Source organism: Melanostigma gelatinosum, assembly GCF_949748355.1.
Source record: "Melanostigma gelatinosum genome assembly, chromosome: 14".
NCBI lineage: Eukaryota > Metazoa > Chordata > Actinopteri > Perciformes > Zoarcidae > Melanostigma > Melanostigma gelatinosum.
In genome coordinates, this window is record NC_136647.1 from 1,629,674 (window position 1) to 1,650,203 (window position 20,530).

A 20,530-nucleotide genomic window follows, 5' to 3' on the forward strand; every position below is an offset into this window, starting at 1 on the left:
ACAGTTAAAGCTCCAACACAAAGCTGTACTCTCTAAATCTGTGTACTGTACATAACATGACCAAAGTCACTAATAACAGTCTTTCGGTTGAACAGGGAACATGTGTTAGTACATCACTTTGGTAGTATTTCTCTGCTGAGGCAGCGTGAGTGTAACTCTGAGCTGCTGTTTCTCAGATGAAGAGAAGGACTCGTGTTCTTCACCACAGCTGCTGAACTGCGGTTGTGTGAAACTGATTCTATCTGATTTCACAAGAAGCTGCTGACTGATTGCAGATTAAACTGTTTCCATGACGGCTGAGCTGTTCCTGTCAGATGAATGCTGTCAGTGTCGTCTTCTTCTTTCTGATGGATGTGTTTTACTTCAGCTACTAGTACTACTACTACTAGAACTACTGCAGTCTGTGTGTGACTGTGACTGTGACAGTGTAGAACAGTGTACGACAGTTAACTGTAACAGAGTACTTCTTCACTGTCGTATTAGTACTTTAACTGTAACAGAGTACTTCTTCACTGTCGTATTAGTACTTTAACTGTAACAGAGTACTTCTACACTGTCGTATTAGTACTTTAACTGTAACAGAGTACTTCTTCACTGTCGTATTAGTACTTTAACTGTAACAGAGTACTTCTTCACTGTCGTATTAGTACTTTAACAGTAACAGAGTACTTCTTCACTGTCGTATTAGTACTTTAACAGTAACAGAGTACTTCTTCACTGTCGTATTAGTACTTTAACTGTAACAGAATACTTCGTCACTGTCGTATTAGTACTTTAACTGTAACAGAGTACTTCCTCACTGTCGTATTAGTACTTTAACTGTAACAGAGTACTTCTTCACTGCCGTATTAGTACTTTAACTGTAACAGAGTACTTATTCACTGTCGTATTAGTACTTTAACTGTAACAGAGTACTTCTTCACTGTCGTATTAGTACTTTAACTGTAACAGAGTACTTCCTCACTGTCGTATTAGTACTTTAACAGTAACAGAGTACTTCTTCACTGTCGTATTAGTACTTTAACTGTAACAGAGTACTTCTACACTGTCGTATTAGTACTTTAACTGTAACAGAGTACTTCTTCACTCTCGTATTAGTACTTTAACTGTAACAGAGTACTTCTACACTGTCGTATTAGTACTTTAACTGTAACAGAGTACTTCTTCACTGTCGTATTAGTACTTTAACTGTAACAGAGTACTTCTTCACTCTCGTATTAGTACTTTAACTGTAACACGACAGTGAGGAAGTACTCTGTTACTGTTAAAGCACTAATACGACAGTGAGGAAGTACTCTGTTACTGTTAAAGTACTAATACGACAGTGAAGAAGTACTCTGTTCTAGGCGGGTAACGTGAGCGCTGAGCCCCCGGTGCTGGTTTACTGCCGGTCCCGCTCGCGACACCTCACATCTTCGAAATCGTCGGAGCAGATTTTTAAATCGGCTGAATCTTGACAAACCGGAGCAAGCCACATCCGGGCATTTGGACCGTGCTTGGCTTGATGTGAACTTTGAATTGGAACAGTACTTGGACTGAGACTGATGACGTTTCAAAAGTCCACGAGTTCACAAGTACAGAGAAGTACGCATATTGAGAAAGGCCCAAAGTCTCACAGAGAACACAGTTTGCTTATTTATAGGACTGTAGGGACCTCTGGTGGCCAGCAGACAGAACTGCAGCATGTCAACCATTACAGTTTTTCTCGATTGCTGAGACTTTTCTTGAAACGGTCCCCCATTCTCTCAAAACTGTAAACACAAAACCTCATCTTCAAGCACTATTTGCAAAACCTCTGAATCCTCTTGCAAAATGAAAATTTCGCCTCAAAACAGTTTTACCTGTGCTCAAAATCAAACACTGCTCTCAAATCATAAACAAAGTGATCAAAATAATATACGCCATCAAGCATCAGTAAACAATACACCAATAAATAAAAAACACATTGTTCAAAACATATAGTTCTCAGGGAGAAGTACATTTTTAATCTCAAAACAAATTTCATATGAACGAACACATGTTCTATTACAGGAGCTCAAAATTGATCAGAAATGACGACTGTGCTTTGCTCTTTGACATTTCTTTTGTTCTTCCTCCTCCTTGTTCCCCTATTTTTACAGTACTGTACCCTGCATCTCACAAACGTGTCCTTTGTCTCTGTGATTCTGTAATTCTTGTTCTTTGTTGATATGAACCTGCAACCAGTCCAAATCTATTGAGCAGTCAGTGCTGTTACTGTAACAAATAGAAAGCACCACGTCCTCTCACATTGTTTCTTCTATCCATTCTCAGACTTTCTCCTTCCCACCTTCAACCACCTGTTTGCTCTCTGAACTGGTTTATATTGGTTGTGTCACATCATTTGATACAAGTGAAATCAATTTTGAGTGATTGTGTTTCATCAATGACATGTGTTCTCTATTTGTATTTGATTGTTGCCACTTGTGTTTACCAGGATGGATGACATGTGCATTAGAGTGCAGAATGTGTTTTGAGACTGAGAATGTGTTTGGAGTTTTGCTGAAAAGTCTAAGTGAGATCTGTAAATTGTGTTTTACCATGTGACACAGTTTAAGGTATTGACAACAGACTGCACAATCAGCTAAATGAGTTTAGGCAACTGAGAACTTTGTTCAGCCAATGGGCTTCAGTGTTTTAGCAATTGAGAGAAACTGTAAAAACGGATTCACATTCTTTCTTTATTGTCTTCTATAGATGACAGTGTTGGCTGGTGGAACATGTTCAAGGTGGGGCTGTGCCACATCCAATCAATTCCAGCAAACATCCCAGAATGATATATAATTTATTTTACTTTTATTATTATCTATTATAATTATTGCTTATTTTTTATTTTGCAGCTTGTGTGCCGTTTATACACTTTGGTCTTTGTGCGGATTAAACTAACAACATTAATAAAATCGTGTTTAATGCGCTTTGAGGGTGTTTGTAGGTGGATTTTGTCACTTTTGGAGAGAGCTTTCATCATGTTTCAAGGATTTATGCTAAGCTAAGCTAACTGGCTGCTGACAGAGAATTGAGTGTGTTGCAATCTTATTTTTTTTATTATTTACTTTAACTTTAACATTTATGAATAACAACAATCAAAATGAAGTGTTCAGGTGAAGACTGAAAGGAGGTTTTGTTACTTTGTTTCCAGTGAAGGATGAAGATCACTTCGCGCTACAGCTGTCAAACGGGGACACGCCCACCAGCGGACGAGCTGACCAATCGCAGGGCCTCCCAGTGGGGACCTTTTCTCCTCCACTGACCAATCCGGACGTTTTAAAAGCGAACCGGAAAAAGGGCGAGAAGTGCTTCACGTGAACGGTTTTGACCCCACCCTCAGAATCAGAAGAATATGAGCATGAATCGCCCACGCGTTTTTAAAATGTGTCCACGTGCTCATTAAACTCATATATGATCCCTACTGTTTTCCATACATACGTATGTTTTAGATATGTCAGATATGCCTGTGTTCAGTCTCAGATACAATCCCACACCAAACTGCGATCACACTTACAGCGATTTAATGCTCACTCACTTATTAGCGAGTGCGTGAGAGGGAATTTTGGGGAATTAAGATATCATTATGAAACATAAGTAAACCGTTTTCAGTTCGGCGTACACGCAGTGTTTTAAATAACACTCCATTTGTGTGAAATCTTTATTGGCACGTCGGATGCTTTCCATGTGGAGATGCACCGTCGAGGGCGTGACGAACACAGGAAGCCTTCATAAATGTGTCTTGTTATTGCAAAATACGGTTTATTTAGTCGCTTTTATTGATGCCGAACAAACAAATAGGAAGAATGATTGGAAGGCACTGAGTCATGCCGTTGGGAGTCTCGTATTTTGACCGGTAAGCACGGGCCGGTTTGAATCCAGCTGGTTTTAAACGGAGTACGTCACGGAGGAGCGCCAGACTGTAGTCGAGTCTCTCCTCTCTTCCCCCAGGAGGCTGTGCTTCATTCCCAGCCCCCTTTGTTCAGTCTAGCCGGTGGGTTGAGTCAGAGAGGGAGGCTGAGCTAACCCAACGCATTCATACACCGACAAGCGAGAGAAGAAACCGGGAAAAACAGGTTATCAAGGAGTCCAGACTGAGTTTAATCAGAACCAGGGCGACAGAAAAGTTATTTGTGTGTCTGTGTGTGTGTGTGTGTGTGTGTGTGTGTGTGTTGCTGATGCTGCGTTTCCGTCGGGGACTCGTGTGCAAGTGTTCGGCTACAAAACCAGCGACACAGCCCCGCTGCTTTTAGCTCTCCTCCTGGAGAAAAAGACGGAAATGAACCGGCAGCTGAACTGCTACTAAGCCATCACCCGGTGCACCGGTCCGGTTTGCTGCCCATCACCCAGCTGATCCACGCTGACTCTCTCCTTCAGCTTTTTCTGCTCAGCATCCATATTTGCATCCCAGGGAGTGGCAACCACCAATCCTCCCTTTTTCTCTCCTGAAAGCTGGAAGTTGTCCCCTCGGTCGCTTTAATTCCCACACAGAAAGGTGAGTGTTGTCCTGTATTAATGTGTTTTTATTATTATTGTTGTTTATGGGAGGGGGGCAGCCTGGACCACGTTGCCGCAGTAGCTACAACAATGGATGAAACTGGCGTTGTGTTGCATGTTTCTTGTCGAGGTGCGCATTGTCATCCTCATCCTGCTGCTTCCACTCACATGTGAGGTGTCGATTGAGGGGAAACAAAAAGAATCCAGGCCCATGTGAGAAGCGCGTCACTGAGGGCCTTATAGCACAACCACCAGCTTTAAAGGGATTATTTATTTATATTATCAAAATGAGGGTAAATAGCATGTAATAATGATAAAGCCTGAAATCTGCTTTCCTAACACACAGCGTGTTGAAAGGCTCGTCCAGATGTGTGTTGTTCATTGTGGGCCATCACTGCATCATATCTTCTTCATGGCCTCTGGGTAAATGATTTGTAGGCCACGCTCCACTTGGGCACCGGCCTACACTGACTCCTATACTCTGTATATTATCAGCGTATTATTGTATTGATCAGTTGGCTATGAAAGAAGAGATTATGAATAATGATGAATTGACCGTGATAAATGTAATCACAATGATCGTGCTCGCATACTTGCATGTTTTTAAATGTTTAACAGTTTCATTTCCAGCTGTTAAATAGAACTTGAGGTGCATAAACAGGATGTGTGTGTTTCGGAGTCTCTCCAGTGAAGCCTCCACATCGTGTGTGTTCATTGAGCACGTTATGGTGGAGTGTGTCACACTCCTCAATGTAAACAAAACCCAATGTGATTCTTTGTGTTTTTGTCGTGATGTCAAAGAGTAAAGAATGAATGAAGACCCTGAATATAAGCTGCAGACTGTAAAAACCACGGGTTCTGCTCGTTGATGGTTCCCAACATCTTTCTTTAACTTGTCATGTTTTATGGCTAGTGTGGCGTTAGTACAACCACAACAGGGATTTTACTTCGAACATTGTTTTAGATTGTTTTCATTTGAAGGATTTCAGAAGTACCAAATATTTATATATATATATATATATATAAAATATAAAAAAGGTGAAACAATGAGAATAAAATACACTATGACCCCTCCGATTGATCTAGTGGCTCCTCAGTGGGTCTGTGACCCCCATGTTGGATCCTAAGTATGCACGACACAACCAAGTCATGATGAGATTAAAAATAGCTGAAAAGTGTTTGAAAACCTGAGTAAAACGTTGTGTACGGACAGCTCCGCCTTGTCTGCGCCCTGTCATCTCACACAGGCTCTGGTCTGTGAGAACCAGTCTGCTCCCACCGGCTGGTCCATTCATACTGGTTTGCAGACCGGGTGACACATAAGCGTGCATGTGAAGTACGCATCCTTTAGATGACCCCCTTTATTTATGATGACATTTCTCCCAGCAGATAAACATGGAGAGCGACGGCCACCGCTCCCCCGTCTAGTGCCTCACCCTCCAGCCTTCATCAACCCAGGAAAGGGAGCGCTCTGGTTCTCCTTCTGCTTCTGCAGAATGAACATGCTCAAGTCCAGTGGACTGAAAATCCCTGGCCGGGGGCCCAAGCATTCCAGCCCGGTGGGGAGGACGTCAGCGGGGGGAACCGCCAGCCCGGTCGTCCCTAAAGACAGTAAGTCACTTCCTCCTCCTGAGGAAAAAAATACGAGGAATCTTCATGCTTCCAGCTTCTTCTTCTCATCACCGGAAGTGGCTTAGACCACTTATTTGTGTTAATGACTCAGGAGAGCACAGCTGCATTAGATTACACACACACACACACACACACACACAGAAGCTCCAACTGTTTTGTTCTTGTTAACAGTGTGAATGAATCATTAAAGATAATGTATATTTATATACTCAGCCTGAGAGACTTGAGCAACTTGGCCAGCGTCGGAAAAGGAGAAACGCTCTAAAAAACATCGTTGAACAAGGATAAAAAAAGAAGAAACTTGAGGGAGAACCACCAGGCAGGACCACGGTCCAGGTTCCACCACCATCCTCTCATTCGGTTCGTCGACGCCTTGGCCGTTTTGGTCTCAGTCAAGGCGCGGCTGCTTCATGAACGCCCCTTGGCAAAGCAGCTGATGAGTCCGTTTGTTCGTATGCAACCAGGCGATCAAATGTGATTAACGAGGTAAAAAAATGGATTCAAGCAGAGTTGTTGTTGCTCTGCTGTCGGACAAAGAGGAGGAGGGAAAAATTATATCGTTCATCAAAATTAGAAACAGCCATCATCCTTTCACCTGCATTTGTCCGTTCCTGCCACAGACTGTGTATAAGAAGTGGACGCAGTCGCCGTGACGTCTCTCATTTGTTTGTGGACTGACAGTTTGGCCATCGCCATGTTTGTTTTTTGCAACCAGTGAACAGGAAGTGACCATATTAGGACTGAGGAGGAGTGACGTAGAGACACCATACACGTCTCTGGTGTCGACCTGTCAATCAGCGTGTAGCCCCGCCCTAAAGCATCCCCTGCTTTATGGTCTGTGTGACTCTAAATGGACCATAATGTACTAAATGAACATCATGCTGTATTGAAGAAGACTTGAAACTAGAGATTGAGACATAAACTCATGTTTACAATGTTTACTGAGGGAATAAATCAAGAGAGAAGTAGAGTCATTTTCTATAGACTTCTATACAACCAGAGGAGTCGCCCCCTGGTGGACACTAGAGAGAATGCAGCTTTAAGACACTTCAACATTAGCTTCACTTTTCAGAACCGAAGGTTGCCGCCGGCTGACACCTCATATAGATGTCATGTGTCAGCAACAAAGAGTTGCCTCTACACATCCAGCAGACATGGAGCCACATCAGCATCTGACCACCTAAAGAATGTGACTCCAACATCAACTCTCCTTTTACCTCCGTTTTGTTCTCCACCATCTCCTGAGAACAATAAACGTTTGGCTTTTTTAGCGGCTAAATGCTCCGTTAAGCGGACACAGTTAGCTCACTTTATCTTTCTGCTGTTGCTGGGCAAGTAGAGCACAGAGGGATTATTCCGTGACAGCAGCTGGCTGCTGCATCTGGAAACGATGCAGATGAGAGCGAACAAAGACAGTAAAAAACAAAACAGCTGAAAGATGCTAAAACCCCTCATGGTCCTGAGGGGTTCTGTTCTATTTTACAAGGATATCGATTGGTGCAGCTTCAAGATTGACTTCAATAATTTCATAAAATCCACATGTTTGCAACAGCATACTCAATGAGAGGTTATATCTATTGAATAGAGCAGCTTTAAAACACAAGCTATGTTCCAAATCGTAAACTTAAGTTATACTTTAGTACATACTGCAGCTGCCCTTACAAAGTACATACTTTTGCATGCAGTATGCATTTAGTTGGGTCAACTTTGTCCCTCTTGCTCATATATCTGCTGCACAAAGGATTGTGGGTCAGGAAAGCATGCTGACTTGCACACTGCAAAATGCAAACGGATGAAGTACGTCTGTAGAACATTCTGGTATTTTTTGCATGCGATGTATTCGGACATACTGAATCTTTTTTTTATTGGCATACTAAATAGTACAAGAGGCAGATGACATGCAGATAGTCAAAGATAAATCATGTTATTTGTCATTTTATATCAAGATTCCCATTAAAATTTTGCAGGAAATTGATTCTAAGAAACAAAGAAAGAAAATATCTTCTTTAAGCGAATGCAGCAAACGAGCTACCTGACCAATGAATGGACTTCATCACATTGATGCCGCAGCCCTGTAAATCCAATATCGACAGACGGTAAATCAGTCGTTTATTTGGGGCTTTGCCCACAAAGACCTGACACACCCAGTGATGTTAAAAGGAGACCTCATTAGAAATCCACACTCGGATCCTCTGATGGTTCCAGTCCTTTGGGTGCGTCCCGTAACAGTTACTGAACAGTTCTTCTAGGTAATGCTTTTAAAGGCAAAGTATATTTGAAGCACCAAATACCTGAAAACACTGATTTCTGCCCTTTTTCCAGACAGCCATGTCATACTCTGTTAGAAAACTGTGTCCCCTAAAAGCAAAGATAAAAAGGTGAACAGTGACTAACCTCTTCACTGAATGTTTAAGTGTATAAATACAGATGTTCAGATCCCATTTAGTGTTCCAAATTAGAAATTTGACCGTTGCACTCTCTGCTAGCATCAAAGATGCTCTAAAACAAAGATGACAACCAGAGGAGTCGCCCCCTGATGGACATTAGAGAGAATGCAGCTTTAACACACTTCTTTAAATCGGAGGTTGCCCCATTGACAAAATCTCTTAAATTCTTTCATGACTGTCCTGTAGACTATGAAACCATATGAGTCCATGTGAAGCCTGTAACTTGGCAGAGTGAAGCGAAATGAACCAAATACAAATGCTGCAAACACAGAAAGTTAAAGAGATAATAACACAATTAAAAACCTGTTTGTGCTCATTGAAAACATCTTTAAGCTGTGGATTTAAATTCTTTCTTAAACACAGAACATGACATTTGATTGTGGATTTCCGTTGTGTCTCAAACGTTTTTACCTTGAGACACAGCACATTTGAAGGCAACAAAAGGGATCAAAAGTCCAGGAAGCTTGAAGCTCAGCCCCCTCCATCTGTTGGTGTCTGTACACAGCTGCCACGGCCACTGCTGGAGACACAATGTCAGCCTTGATCAGCCCAATTCAACACCGAAAGAACAAGATGATGGCCTTTGTGGAAAGTGATCATAAATAGTCAGAGTTAAAGAGGCCAGAGAAAGAGGTGTGTGTGTGTGTGTGTGTGTGTGTGTGTGTGTGTGTGTGTGTGTGTGTGTGTGTGTGTGTGTGTGTGTGTGTGTGTGTGTGTGTGTGTGTGTGTGTGTGTGTGTGTGTGTGCGTGTGTGTGTGTGTGTGAGACCAAAGTAGGGTGAGATGGGGAGGATAATTGGAGGGAGGGGGAGGAGGGGAGGAAGCTGTGGAGCTTTCATTGTGCAGAGCGGATGAATAGTGGGATTCAGATGGTGGAGGGAGGTGGCCGAGCACAATAGTGAAAGTGAGGGCTGTGTTTCCAGTCTTCCCGTCTGCCGAGGATCCTTTTGCCCTCACTCTCCTGTTGCCTCGGCAACCCAAAATCATGAGTTGGCTGAGGTTTGGTTTGAAACGCCGCTCTGGGTCTGCTGGATCACAGGATGCGCTGGCCGGTGCTGTGCTTGTCTTCTGCCCTCTGCTCTGCAGTCAGATAAACACACTTCATTCTGAAGTTGGAAGTCGAGTTCATGTTATTTGAGCTTTTTACTGGAAGAGAGTGGGAAACAGGAAACGATGAGATTCTACGAATAACAGTCGAGGTATGAAAATTGAATTCGTACGTTAGCGAGACGACTGGATTCAGAAAATCATAAACTAACTGTCTCTTAAGTATATCGCGCTTCATGTCAAAAACCATGTTCCATGTTGACAACAGCAGTCGTCGTTGTTAGCTGTTCTGTAGCATTCCCATAATGCCTTGGGTTGAGTCTGTCGACCAATCAGAGGCTGCGTGCTTGACTAGTCGTCCTATCAGAGGCTGCGTTCCTCCTGCGGTCCTTCCATCCTCAAATCCTTCATGAATGGATATCGTTGTAATTCCGTTGGTGGATAAAATGACCTTTCATATGAATCCATGTACTGCAGTTTATATGACCACGGTGGCAGTGAGAAGTATAAATACTCAGAAATCTTGTCTTTTATTTGAGTACCGTGTCGGCTGCTGAGTTATTTGCATTTTAAAAACCCAACCAGTCTGTCAGTGTTAAAGGTGTTCTTAATCTAAATCTCTCAGGTACACTTCCACACCGTCTCTGGTGCTCTGGACGAGGTTCATAGTCCAGCTGTGCTTCCAGCTGCAGATGTGGGTCAGTGTGCTGATGTTGATGCTGTATATGTCAGTTTGCTCTGGGCAACATCCATTTGGACACATTACTGATCAATGAGGGTCCTGAGCACTTTTCTGATTGTCAATATCTTTCGGTCAGTTGATAAATGTGATGTTCAACAGAACAACCTGACCGAAACAAACGGACTTCAAACAGTGAAGCAGCGCATTCTTAAAAAGGCTTTCTATCTGTATCCTCCAGTTAAAACCCTTTTCTGAAGCTGTACCCGTTTGCATTTGAGCCGAACGCATCTCGCATCGCAACATATGGGAGCAATTGAGGCATAAAGCTCAGCTATTGTGGCCCGCAGAGCCCCGGGCCCTCTCTCAGGGTGTCGGGGAGACGGCCCTGGCACCGAGCGTTCCTGCACACCGATAAACACAGACTTTTACTGACGATGCCCTGCTCAGTTTACAGGCTGCTGCGGAAAGAGAAGAAGAAAAAGCAGCTCATCTGTGTGTGGAACAGGCGATATCACACGGCTGCATGTTGGTCTCTCTGACCCACTTCGATTAACGCCTCATCTTGCAGAAGCTGCGCTGTTGCGCCGGATGCAGTTTTTCTTTCCTTTTCTTTTTCTCCGTCCGGCGTGACACGGTCAAACGGGATGAATAGTGCGAGGGCAGTTGTGAATGAGGATGATCTCACAATGTACGCACTGTTTACAACTTGGCCCTCCAACAGGGAGCAGAATGCGTGCGCTGCATTTGTTTCAGTGATGTTCATATGTCTTGCCACCTGCTTTTGTTTTTTGCTAGATGAGCTTTTTCCTGCTCTACATCAGTAAAAATAACATGAACTGTTTTTCTTTTTCTCCAGACGCTCCGCTCAAGCCCACCACCCCAACTAAAATCTCTGAAGAGGGCGACGATGTTTTGGGGGATTACACGGTGGGCGAGCAGGTCTGGGTCAACGGTGTCAAGCTTGGAGTTATTGCCTACCTGGGGGAGACCCAGTTTGCCCCGGGACAGTGGGCAGGCGTGATACTGAATGACCTAGTTGGCAAAAACGACGGGTCAGTGGGCGGCGTGCACTACTTTGAGTGCCAGCCCCTCCAGGGCATCTTCACGCGACCCTCGAAGCTCACCCGACAGCCGGTCGGAGAGGGGAGCGACAGCCACTCCACTGACTCTGCTCAGAATCAGACTCAGCAGGGCGGCAATGGCGTCCCGCCTGGCCAGAGGGTGGTAGTGCCACTGAGAGAGTGCCTGCTCAACAGCGCGGTGAAGACGGGCTACGAGTCCGGGTCCAACATGTCCGACAACGGTTCGGTTAAGGGTTCGGTGAAGAAAGGCGATAAGGATCTTCGAGTTGGAGACCGAGTTCTGGTGAGTCACTTTGTGTTGGAGGACACATGGTTTGTTGGACAGGGTTCCCTCTCGTGATGGGCTCTCCAGAGAGAGGGGTCACTCAGCTTTAGAATTTAAAGTTTATGTATTTATTTAAATGTTTCACCCTGTTTCCAGTCTTAATGCTAAGCTAAGCTAACCAGCCTCTGGCTGTAGCCGTATACTTAACAGACTGACATGAGAGTGGTGTTATTGAACGTACATTATTTCACGATCCGATTGTATTCATGTGTGAGGATGTTAGTCCTCAACGTAACCGTTCATCTTCTTTGCTCTTTGGTGCCATCCAATCGCACCAAAAATGCAATTCCTGCAGAAACAACCAAAGCTCAAAAGTTAGACAATAGATCACAGCATGAATGTTTAAATGGTCCTCAAGGTCTTGGTGCTTCAATTTAGCAACAAATATGTGTAACAAATGGTATTAACCCCAAACATTGCTGCAACAACTTATGAGACATACGTGAGGATGGGAACGTCGTATACTTCCATCATAATGTTCTCAGCCCGAGAACAACTTGACACACCCTGCATCTCAATCTTATTTATAATTATCTTCAGGTTCTCAGCCTTTAAATGACGTGTACTTCTTCAGTGTGGCCTCTACTGTTGACCTGCTGTCTGCTCTTAAAGTCCCCCCCCCCCCCTAAAAATAGACGGGTGGAAGACTGGTGGAGTGGAAGAAGTTAACTTGATGTTGTGTAAATATTTGAGACGAACATAGTTCATAGAAGCTGAAAGTCATTGGATGAGAGTCCCAGTGGACTATTCACAGCTGTGTAATGTGATGCATGGTTGATCCCCACACGGAGCTTCTGCTAGAATTCATCCTTTGTACCTTTTACGTTTTTTAAATCCACCATTGCGCCAAAACATGGTCAACATGTCCGTGGCCATTGTGTGTTTTCTCTGATTGGCCCCTACGATGGGATTACTGGCCCCTACGATGGGATTACTGGCCCCTACGATGGGGTCACTGGCCCCTACGACGGGGTCACTGGCCCCTACGACGGGATCACTGGCCCCTACGACGGGGTCACTGGCCCCTACGACGGGGTCACTGGCCCCTACGACGGGGTCACTGACCCCTACGATGGGATTACTGGCCCCTACGACGGGGTCACTGGCCCCTACGACGGGGTCACTGGCCCCTACGACGGGGTCACTGACCCCTACGATGGGATTACTGGCCCCTACGACGGGGTCACTGGCCCCTACGACGGGGTCACTGGCCCCTACGACGGGGTCACTGGCCCCTACGACGGGGTCACTGGCCCCTACGACGTCGTCACTGGCCCCTACGACGGGATCACTGGCCCCTACGACGGGGTCACTGGCCCCTACGACGGGGTCACTGGCCCATACGACGGGGTCACTGGCCCCTACGACGTCGTCACTGGCCCCTACGACGGGATCACTGGCCCCTACGACGGGGTCACTGGCCCCTACGACGGGATCACTGGCCCCTACGACGGGGTCACTGGCCCCTACGACGGGGTCACTGGCCCCTACGACGGGGTCACTGGCCCCTACGATGGGGTCACTGGCCCCTACGACGGGATCACTGGCCCCTACGACGGGATCACTGGCCCCTACGACGGGGTCACTGGCCCCTACGACGGGGTCACTGGCCCCTACGACGGGATCACTGGCCCCTACGATGGGGTCACTGGCCCCTACGACGTCGTCACTGGTCCCTACGACGGGATCACTGGCCCCTACGACGGGGTCACTGGCCCCTACGACGGGGTCACTGGCCCCTACGACGGGGTTACTGGCCCCTACGACGGGGTCACTGACCCCTACGACGGGGTTACTGGCCCCTACGACGGGGTTACTGGCCCCTACGACGGGGTCACTGGCCCCTACGACGGGGTCACTGACCCCTACGACGGGGTTACTGGCCCCTACGACGGGGTTACTGGCCCCTACGACGGGGTCACTGGCCCCTACGACGGGGTCACTGGACCCTACGATGGGGATGGGCGTCTGGGGACGGTTACATCAGACCGAAGCAGGCGAAAGCCTTCCTCCTGGTCAATATTGTAAATCACTCCGGATTACTTTCAGCACTTAAGAGAGGAGAGACTGCTGCTGACACATTGATCAGTGAAGCCATCTACTTCCTGTCATCGATCTCACAGCCACGGACGGATCCAGTTTCTGTCAAATATTCTGAATGCACTTTATACAAAGAAAATGCTCCACAAACCAGAATAATATCGGCATTTCAAACGTCTCAATCAAAATGCTACATTTGGAATAAGACCTAGTTTGGAACATCCAAACAGAATATGCCGTTCCATGACCCGTATCGATTCAATAGTGGAACACTTGTGTGCATGTAATTGAGTCATTGTTTTCATAATGCTCTCTTGCAGTAATCTTGAATTAAGGTCAACCTGTGCTGCGGTTTGTGTAAATAGCCTAAAGATTTATTGTACAGAACGACAGAAATGTTTCCAAACGCGCTCCGAGGCTGAACACGCTCCGCCTCCACAGAGCGGCTGCTCCCCTGCTGGCTCTCACTCTTCAACCAGAGGCCGTGGGTTTCACCGGACAGTGTTGTAAAGGTTACATGGCTGCATGCAATTCGGCTGGTGTTTATTTGGGAGGTGTGAAAGCCGCCGGTCGATGAAATTGTCCCTGAACACAAATCTAACACGGCTGCAGTAAACACGGAGCCTGAATGAGTTCATCAAAAAGGAAAAAAGACGAATGCTCCCTTTCCAAATGTAATTTCATGCCGTATGAACTGAACAACCAAACTAAGATTTCAATCCGGGTTGATTTCGAATTTCTACCAGAGAAGTGTCTCACTGAGACGTGTCACTGAGACGTGTCACTGAGACTCAGTTTTCACTCAGTTTTACCTGGAATTCTTCAGGAAAATGTCTCTCTTGTCTTTGCGGTGAACAAAGAATGTTCCCAAAGATATAAAACCGTATTTACAACACTTCCAACCGAGTAGCCGGCCTTCTGTGTGAGACTCTTTATGCAGAGGAGTTGATAATAGTGATGTTTTACTGAAGGTGCATGTGTGTGAGACTTGGGTTGTACTAAACAGATGTTTTCTTGTAGTTTTTCAGTCATTAAACTTTGCCCCATTTACTTCAGTTCGTTCTGACTTTTCTCTGTTTTTCGTTCTCCGTGGAAGCGTTAAAAGCTTTCAAGAAGACTTTGAGCTCTTTCTTTAAGGAAAGTGTGACCAGATGTTTGTACATTCTGATCAAAAACGGTTTATTGCGAGTTAATTTTCAACAAACGAGGAATTAAACTTTAGTGCAGGAAAATCAACCCAGTACATAACTAATAATACAAATATTAAAATGTACAAAAGAATACGAAAAACAAACAACACAAGAGTACGTTGAAATAAGTCTGTTTTTAAAACCTGGGTTTGTGCTTTATCAGGTCTGTCCTTGTTGTTTGGTTCGATGCGTGCTAGGCTATGCTAACGTTGTAGCAGCTCCATCAACACTCACAATAGCATCATCTTGGCATAAATACAGCAGCGAGGTTATAGTTTAGAGTCTGTGGTTTGTACACATACATTTATTCTGGTCTCTGTACAAATATAAAATGACAACAATATTTTCTGATTCACTTGTTGGATTTAGCGACACAGCGTCAGGCGAACTTCTCACTAGACGCCAGGCGGCCGTTTTCGAGCCATTCTTCGTATGTGATCGTGCGAAAACGTTTGGTGTGAACACGCTTTAACAGTCGCACCTTCTTTTGCTCGCCTGCTGTCAGGTGGGCGGCTCTAAGATGGGAGTCATTCGCTACATGGGAGAGACGGACTTCGCCAAGGGTGAATGGTGTGGGGTCGAGCTGGATGAGCCCTTGGGGAAGAATGATGGCGCTGTGGCTGGTACAAGGTAAACACACACACACACACACACACACACACACACACACACACACACACACCAACTCCTCCTAAAGGGAAATAGAGGAAGACTGTTGCTCCATCTGTTCAGTCGTTTGTTCTTTCATCTGCTTGTTCGTGACCCACAAGCTTCAGTGTTTTTATATTTCATATTTATCACATGTATCATATCTATTCAGAGCACAACACACATTCTTCTCTCGCCATCAATAAAAAACTTATTTAAAGTCGGATTGAACTTTGGCCGTCAGCCAAAACGGGAGAACAAATGGAAAACAAGACACTTTTCCCACGTCAGGTCCAGATCCAGAAGCACATGTATTTGTTTCTACTGAAGATTTGGTCTTGTTTGAAACTTTGTATCCCATTAAATGTGTTGTTTTCACCTTATGACTCTGTTTGTGAGTCATCATGACAAAACTGTGGTCCAGGAGACTCCGACTGCAGCAGAAACCACCACAGGGTTTCATTTAATTGTCGTGTGGGCGGATTTTGTGGATTTACTGCGATAGAGTCACAACAGTGACAGTCAGGAGACTTTACCGTGGGTAGAGTTTTAAAGGTGATTTTACTATTTAATCGGTGGCTATTATGCTCCTGAAACATCATCATTTCCAATCATTGGGAGCATCTATAAACTGTGTTTCTGTGTCGGTGGAGCCGCTCTGTGCTAAACCAAACTCGCCTCTCTCCCTGCAGATACTTTCAGTGTCTTCACAAGTTTGGCCTGTTTGCTCCGATCCACAAGGTGATCCGCATCGGCTTCCCCTCCACCAGCCCGGCCAAGGCCAAGAAGAGCAAGCGGATGGCCATGGGGGTCTCCTCTCTGGTCCACAGCCCCAGCAGCTCCTCCATCAGCTCCGTCAGCTCGGTGGCCTCCTCCGTGGGCGGGCGACCGAGCCGGACTGGACTGGTAAGATGGCGGCAGCGTCCACTCGAACGCTTAGCGTTAGATGAGAAGGTTTGATACCGCTGTCATGTTAGTAAAACAAACATGAAGCCACAGCTGCTTCAGAGACTTCAACATGTGGCCAGGAGGCGGAATCGAACCGCCAACCTCCGCCTGAGTCGCCCAAATATTTACTGTACAGACAAATGGTACCAATCTTCTCCTCTAACTCTGTGCAAAAAGGAGATAAGCAAACTATTATTCCCCCAAATATTTACTTTAAGAAACTTTATTTTTAAAACCAGTTACAAGGTGGAATATCGTAAAATGCAACAAGACTTTAAAAGTGGCTTAAAATGACATTATAATATATATATATTTATTTTCTGATGATAAAAATACATCTTCACATCTAAATCTAGTGCTTCTAACCTTTAAGATGTTTTAATATATTTTTTTTCTTTAATTATTTAGATTCATTTTTATGTTTTTATTAATAAACCAGTAAAAATGTAAAATCCTCTGAACACCAAGGATGAAATGTTTTGTCTCCAGAATTCCTCCAGCGGTGTGATGAGAGGCTTCAGTGTGTTCAAATCCCCCTTATCTGCTGAGCTGAGTCAGCACTTTGCATGTCGTTGCAGTGCGAGGCTCAGATTGTCTGACTTTGCATCTTGCTCCAGCACACTGTGCCTTTAAGACGATCGGCCTCAGGAGTCGTTGGCAGTCAGGGCATCTCACATTGATTTCAGCTGCTGGTTCCGAGCCAGATCTCTGATGGAGAACCCTGCCCTTTACTTTGCTTGATTGTTGGCGGGGCGGTTCTAGATGCGCTGCACAAAAAAATATTCTTCCCCACCGTCGTTCCGTAAATCTTTGGTGTACCAGAGTTCATGTTGTTACAAGGAGGTGAAGGACACTCAGAGAAATGAAGGTGCTAGGTAGAACCATTTAGGGTTCTTCGGCCCTTTTTGTTCCTGGTAGAACATGTTATTAAGGTTTCACCTGTAAGACTTTCAAAGGATTCTCACAAAGTTAACCATCTGTTGAAAGTTCCACCCAGAACCCTCTATGAGAGGTTCTACAGAGAACCCTTCTTTGGCTTTCCAACCAGACACCTCTCTGGAGGTTCTATGCAGAACATTTCCACCTTATCAGGGTGCTAACACGAACCCACCCAGGGTTCTACTGAGAACCAGACTATAGTCCAAGGGTTTCATCTCAAACCCATCAGTGGGGGTTCTACCAAGATCCCTAATATATTTCTCATATTTCAAAGGTTTAATCTAGAACCCACCCATGGGGTTCTATCGAGAACCCTTTTATACTCCATGGGTTTCATTTATAAGCACAGTTTTTGTGGGTGTGTCATGCTTTCAACAATCCTTAAAAAACACCTTTCTTCCAAAAAGGGTTCTTCACGACCAGAAATAAAACCTCATCCCTTCAGGAAGAACACTTTTGGAACCCTTGTTTCCAAGTTTAGGTTCTGTCCCTAAGTTCTAGGTACAGAAAGTATTTCTGCTGTTTCTTCTAATTTTCAGTGTTTGAAATGCTGCAGAAGAAACAAACCTGTGTTATTTATATTGGTCTCATTATCAGTGTTATTCTGTTTATACAATAAAAACCTCTGGATTGACCTGATCTCACAGGAATGCTGTCAAAGAGCACCCTCTAGTGGTCAAAGGGAAGGTTGCATCTTTCAGCTCTTATTTAACACTTGAGCTTCTGATGTTGGCGATATTTTCCCCAGCTGTCAAATATTCCCTGAGTGGATGACCACAGACTGAGAGATGGTTATTCTTTGAAGCCTCATGTAGCCAATGATGTTGAAAAGATAAAAGATAATATGTCTCTTGTCGTGGGGCAGCTACTCATACGAAAGTATTTATCTCTTGTATCTCACGACATTGTATTGTTTTCTTAGAGATAACTAGCTTTGCCTTTTTCGTGCTCATGAATTCATATTTTGATCTTAATCAGAGGTGATCTGAGGGGAACGTGTGAAGCTTTTTAACCTCTCTCATCCCTTCCTCAACCTGCCTAATATTTCATGTTTCACCTAGAACCCAATCACACAGAGAACCTTTTCATATTCCAGGGTTTCATCTAGAACCTACCCTAAAGGTTCTACTGCGAACCCTTTTATATTCTAGGGGTTTCATCTCGAACCCGCCCAGCTGGATACCTTTGTTCCCTTTAGAATACATTTGTTCCCGTTAGAATACCTTTGTTCCCTTTAGAATACCTTTGTTCCCTTTAGAATACCTTTGTTCCCGTTAGAATACCTTTGTTCCCTTTAGAATACCTTTGTTCCCGTTAGAATACCTTTGTTCCCTTTAGAATACCTTTGTTCCCGTTAGAATACCTTTGTTCCCGTTAGAATACCTTTGTTTCCGTTAGAATACCTTTGTTCCCTTTTAGAATACCTTTGTTCCCGTTAGAATACCTTTGTTCCCGTTAGAATACCTTTGTTCCCGTTAGAATACCTTTGTTCCCGTTAGAATACCTTTGTTCCCTTTAGAATACCTTTGTTCCCTTTAGAATACCTTTGTTCCCGTTAGAATACCTTTGTTCCCTTTAGAATACCTTTGTTCCCTTTAGAATACCTTTGTTCCCGTTAGAATACCTTTGTTCCCTTTAGAATACCTTTGTTCCCGTTAGAATACCTTTGTTCCCTTTAGAATACCTTTGTTCCCGTTAGAATACCTTTGTTCCCGTTAGAATACCTTTGTTTCCGTTAGAATACCTTTGTTCCCTTTAGAATACCTTTGTTCCCGTTAGAATACCTTTGTTCCCGTTAGAATACCTTTGTTCCCTTTAGAATACCTTTGTTCCCGTTAGAATACCTTTGTTCCCTTTAGAATACCTTTGTTCCCGTTAGAATACCTTTGTTCCCGTTAGAATACCTTTGTTCCCTTTAGAATACCTTTGTTCCCTTGCATTATTTACATTGGAATCCCTTCCTCAACCCTTCTAATGTTTCTCGTCCTTCCTGGTCTCAGCTGACCGAGACGTCGTCTCGCTACGCCCGTAAGATCTCGGGCACCACGGCGCTGCAGGAGGCCCTGAAGGAGAAGCAGCAGCACATCGAGCAGCTGCTGGCCGAGAGGGACATGGAGAGAGCCGACATGGCCAAGGCCACCAGCCACATCAGTGACGTGGAGAAGGACCTGAGCGTCCTCAAGGTGCAGCACGTGCAGGTATGAGACGAGATGTTGTACTCGGCCTTTCTGGTGATGCGTTCGGCACAAACCAAACCGCCAGCGTAACTTATGGAACATTAAACATCGTCTTCCTGTCCCCAGTGCATATCGGAGAACGACAGCACCCTGCAGCAGGTCAAAGCCGTGCTGGCCAGCACGCAGAAAGACAAGCTGGAACTGACCAATCAGCTGGAAGAAGAGAAAAGGTAATCAGTCTCTGTAGCAGTGCAGGTACCTGAGTCTTTGAAGAATAGATTCTCAAATATTCTGAAATATCTTTGGAGAACAGCGTTCATGTTGTTACAAGGAGGGAAAGTCAACTCTTATAGGTGCTAGCTAGAACCATTTAGAGTTCTTTCATCATCGTAGAACCCTTATTGTTTCCTACTAGAGCCTTCCACCTGGAAGACTTTCCGAGGGTTCTCCCTAGAACCAACATAAAGGGTTCTACCTGGAACCATCTGTGAAAGGAGAACCCCCCCAGACCCCTCCATTAGAGGGTCTACATTGAACCTTTCCATGGTGTTTTAGTTCCATCTAGAACCTTTCCACCTTCCAACAAGAACCCACCCGAGGGGTTCCAAAGAGAACACTTTTATATTCCAGGGGTTTAATCTAGAACCCACCCAGATAGGGGTTTGTTCCTTATGTTTTAAACTTTGTCACAATTTGACATTTTTATCATCATTTCAACACAGAATTCCTTCATTTCATCTTTTTCAGGAAAGTGGAGGACCTCCAGTTCAGAGTAGAGGAGGAGTCCATCACCAAAGGAGACCTGGAGGTATTTATCCACATAATTAAAACCTATAAACTCCATCAATATTAGAATAAATGTACCTGCACATGC

General features: G+C 44.7%; 1 protein-coding gene across 4 annotated transcripts in view; it reads left to right on the forward strand.

Annotated features, from left to right (window-relative positions):
• The first annotated feature begins 4,068 nt into the window (after positions 1-4,068).
• clip2 (CAP-GLY domain containing linker protein 2) overlaps positions 4,069-20,530 on the forward strand; it is a 30,512-nt gene continuing 14,050 nt past the window's right edge. For all 4 annotated transcript variants that reach the window (XM_079283944.1, XM_079283945.1, XM_079283946.1 and 1 more), the window contains exons 1-8: positions 4,069-4,498; positions 5,890-6,111; positions 11,164-11,672; positions 15,450-15,574; positions 16,285-16,498; positions 19,480-19,677; positions 19,783-19,886; positions 20,404-20,464. In XM_079283944.1, coding sequence (XP_079140070.1) covers positions 5,997-6,111; positions 11,164-11,672; positions 15,450-15,574; positions 16,285-16,498; positions 19,480-19,677; positions 19,783-19,886; positions 20,404-20,464 — 1,326 coding nt within the window. In that variant the 5' untranslated portion in view covers positions 4,069-4,498; positions 5,890-5,996. The remainder of the gene's footprint in view (positions 4,499-5,889; positions 6,112-11,163; positions 11,673-15,449; positions 15,575-16,284; positions 16,499-19,479; positions 19,678-19,782; positions 19,887-20,403; positions 20,465-20,530) is intronic.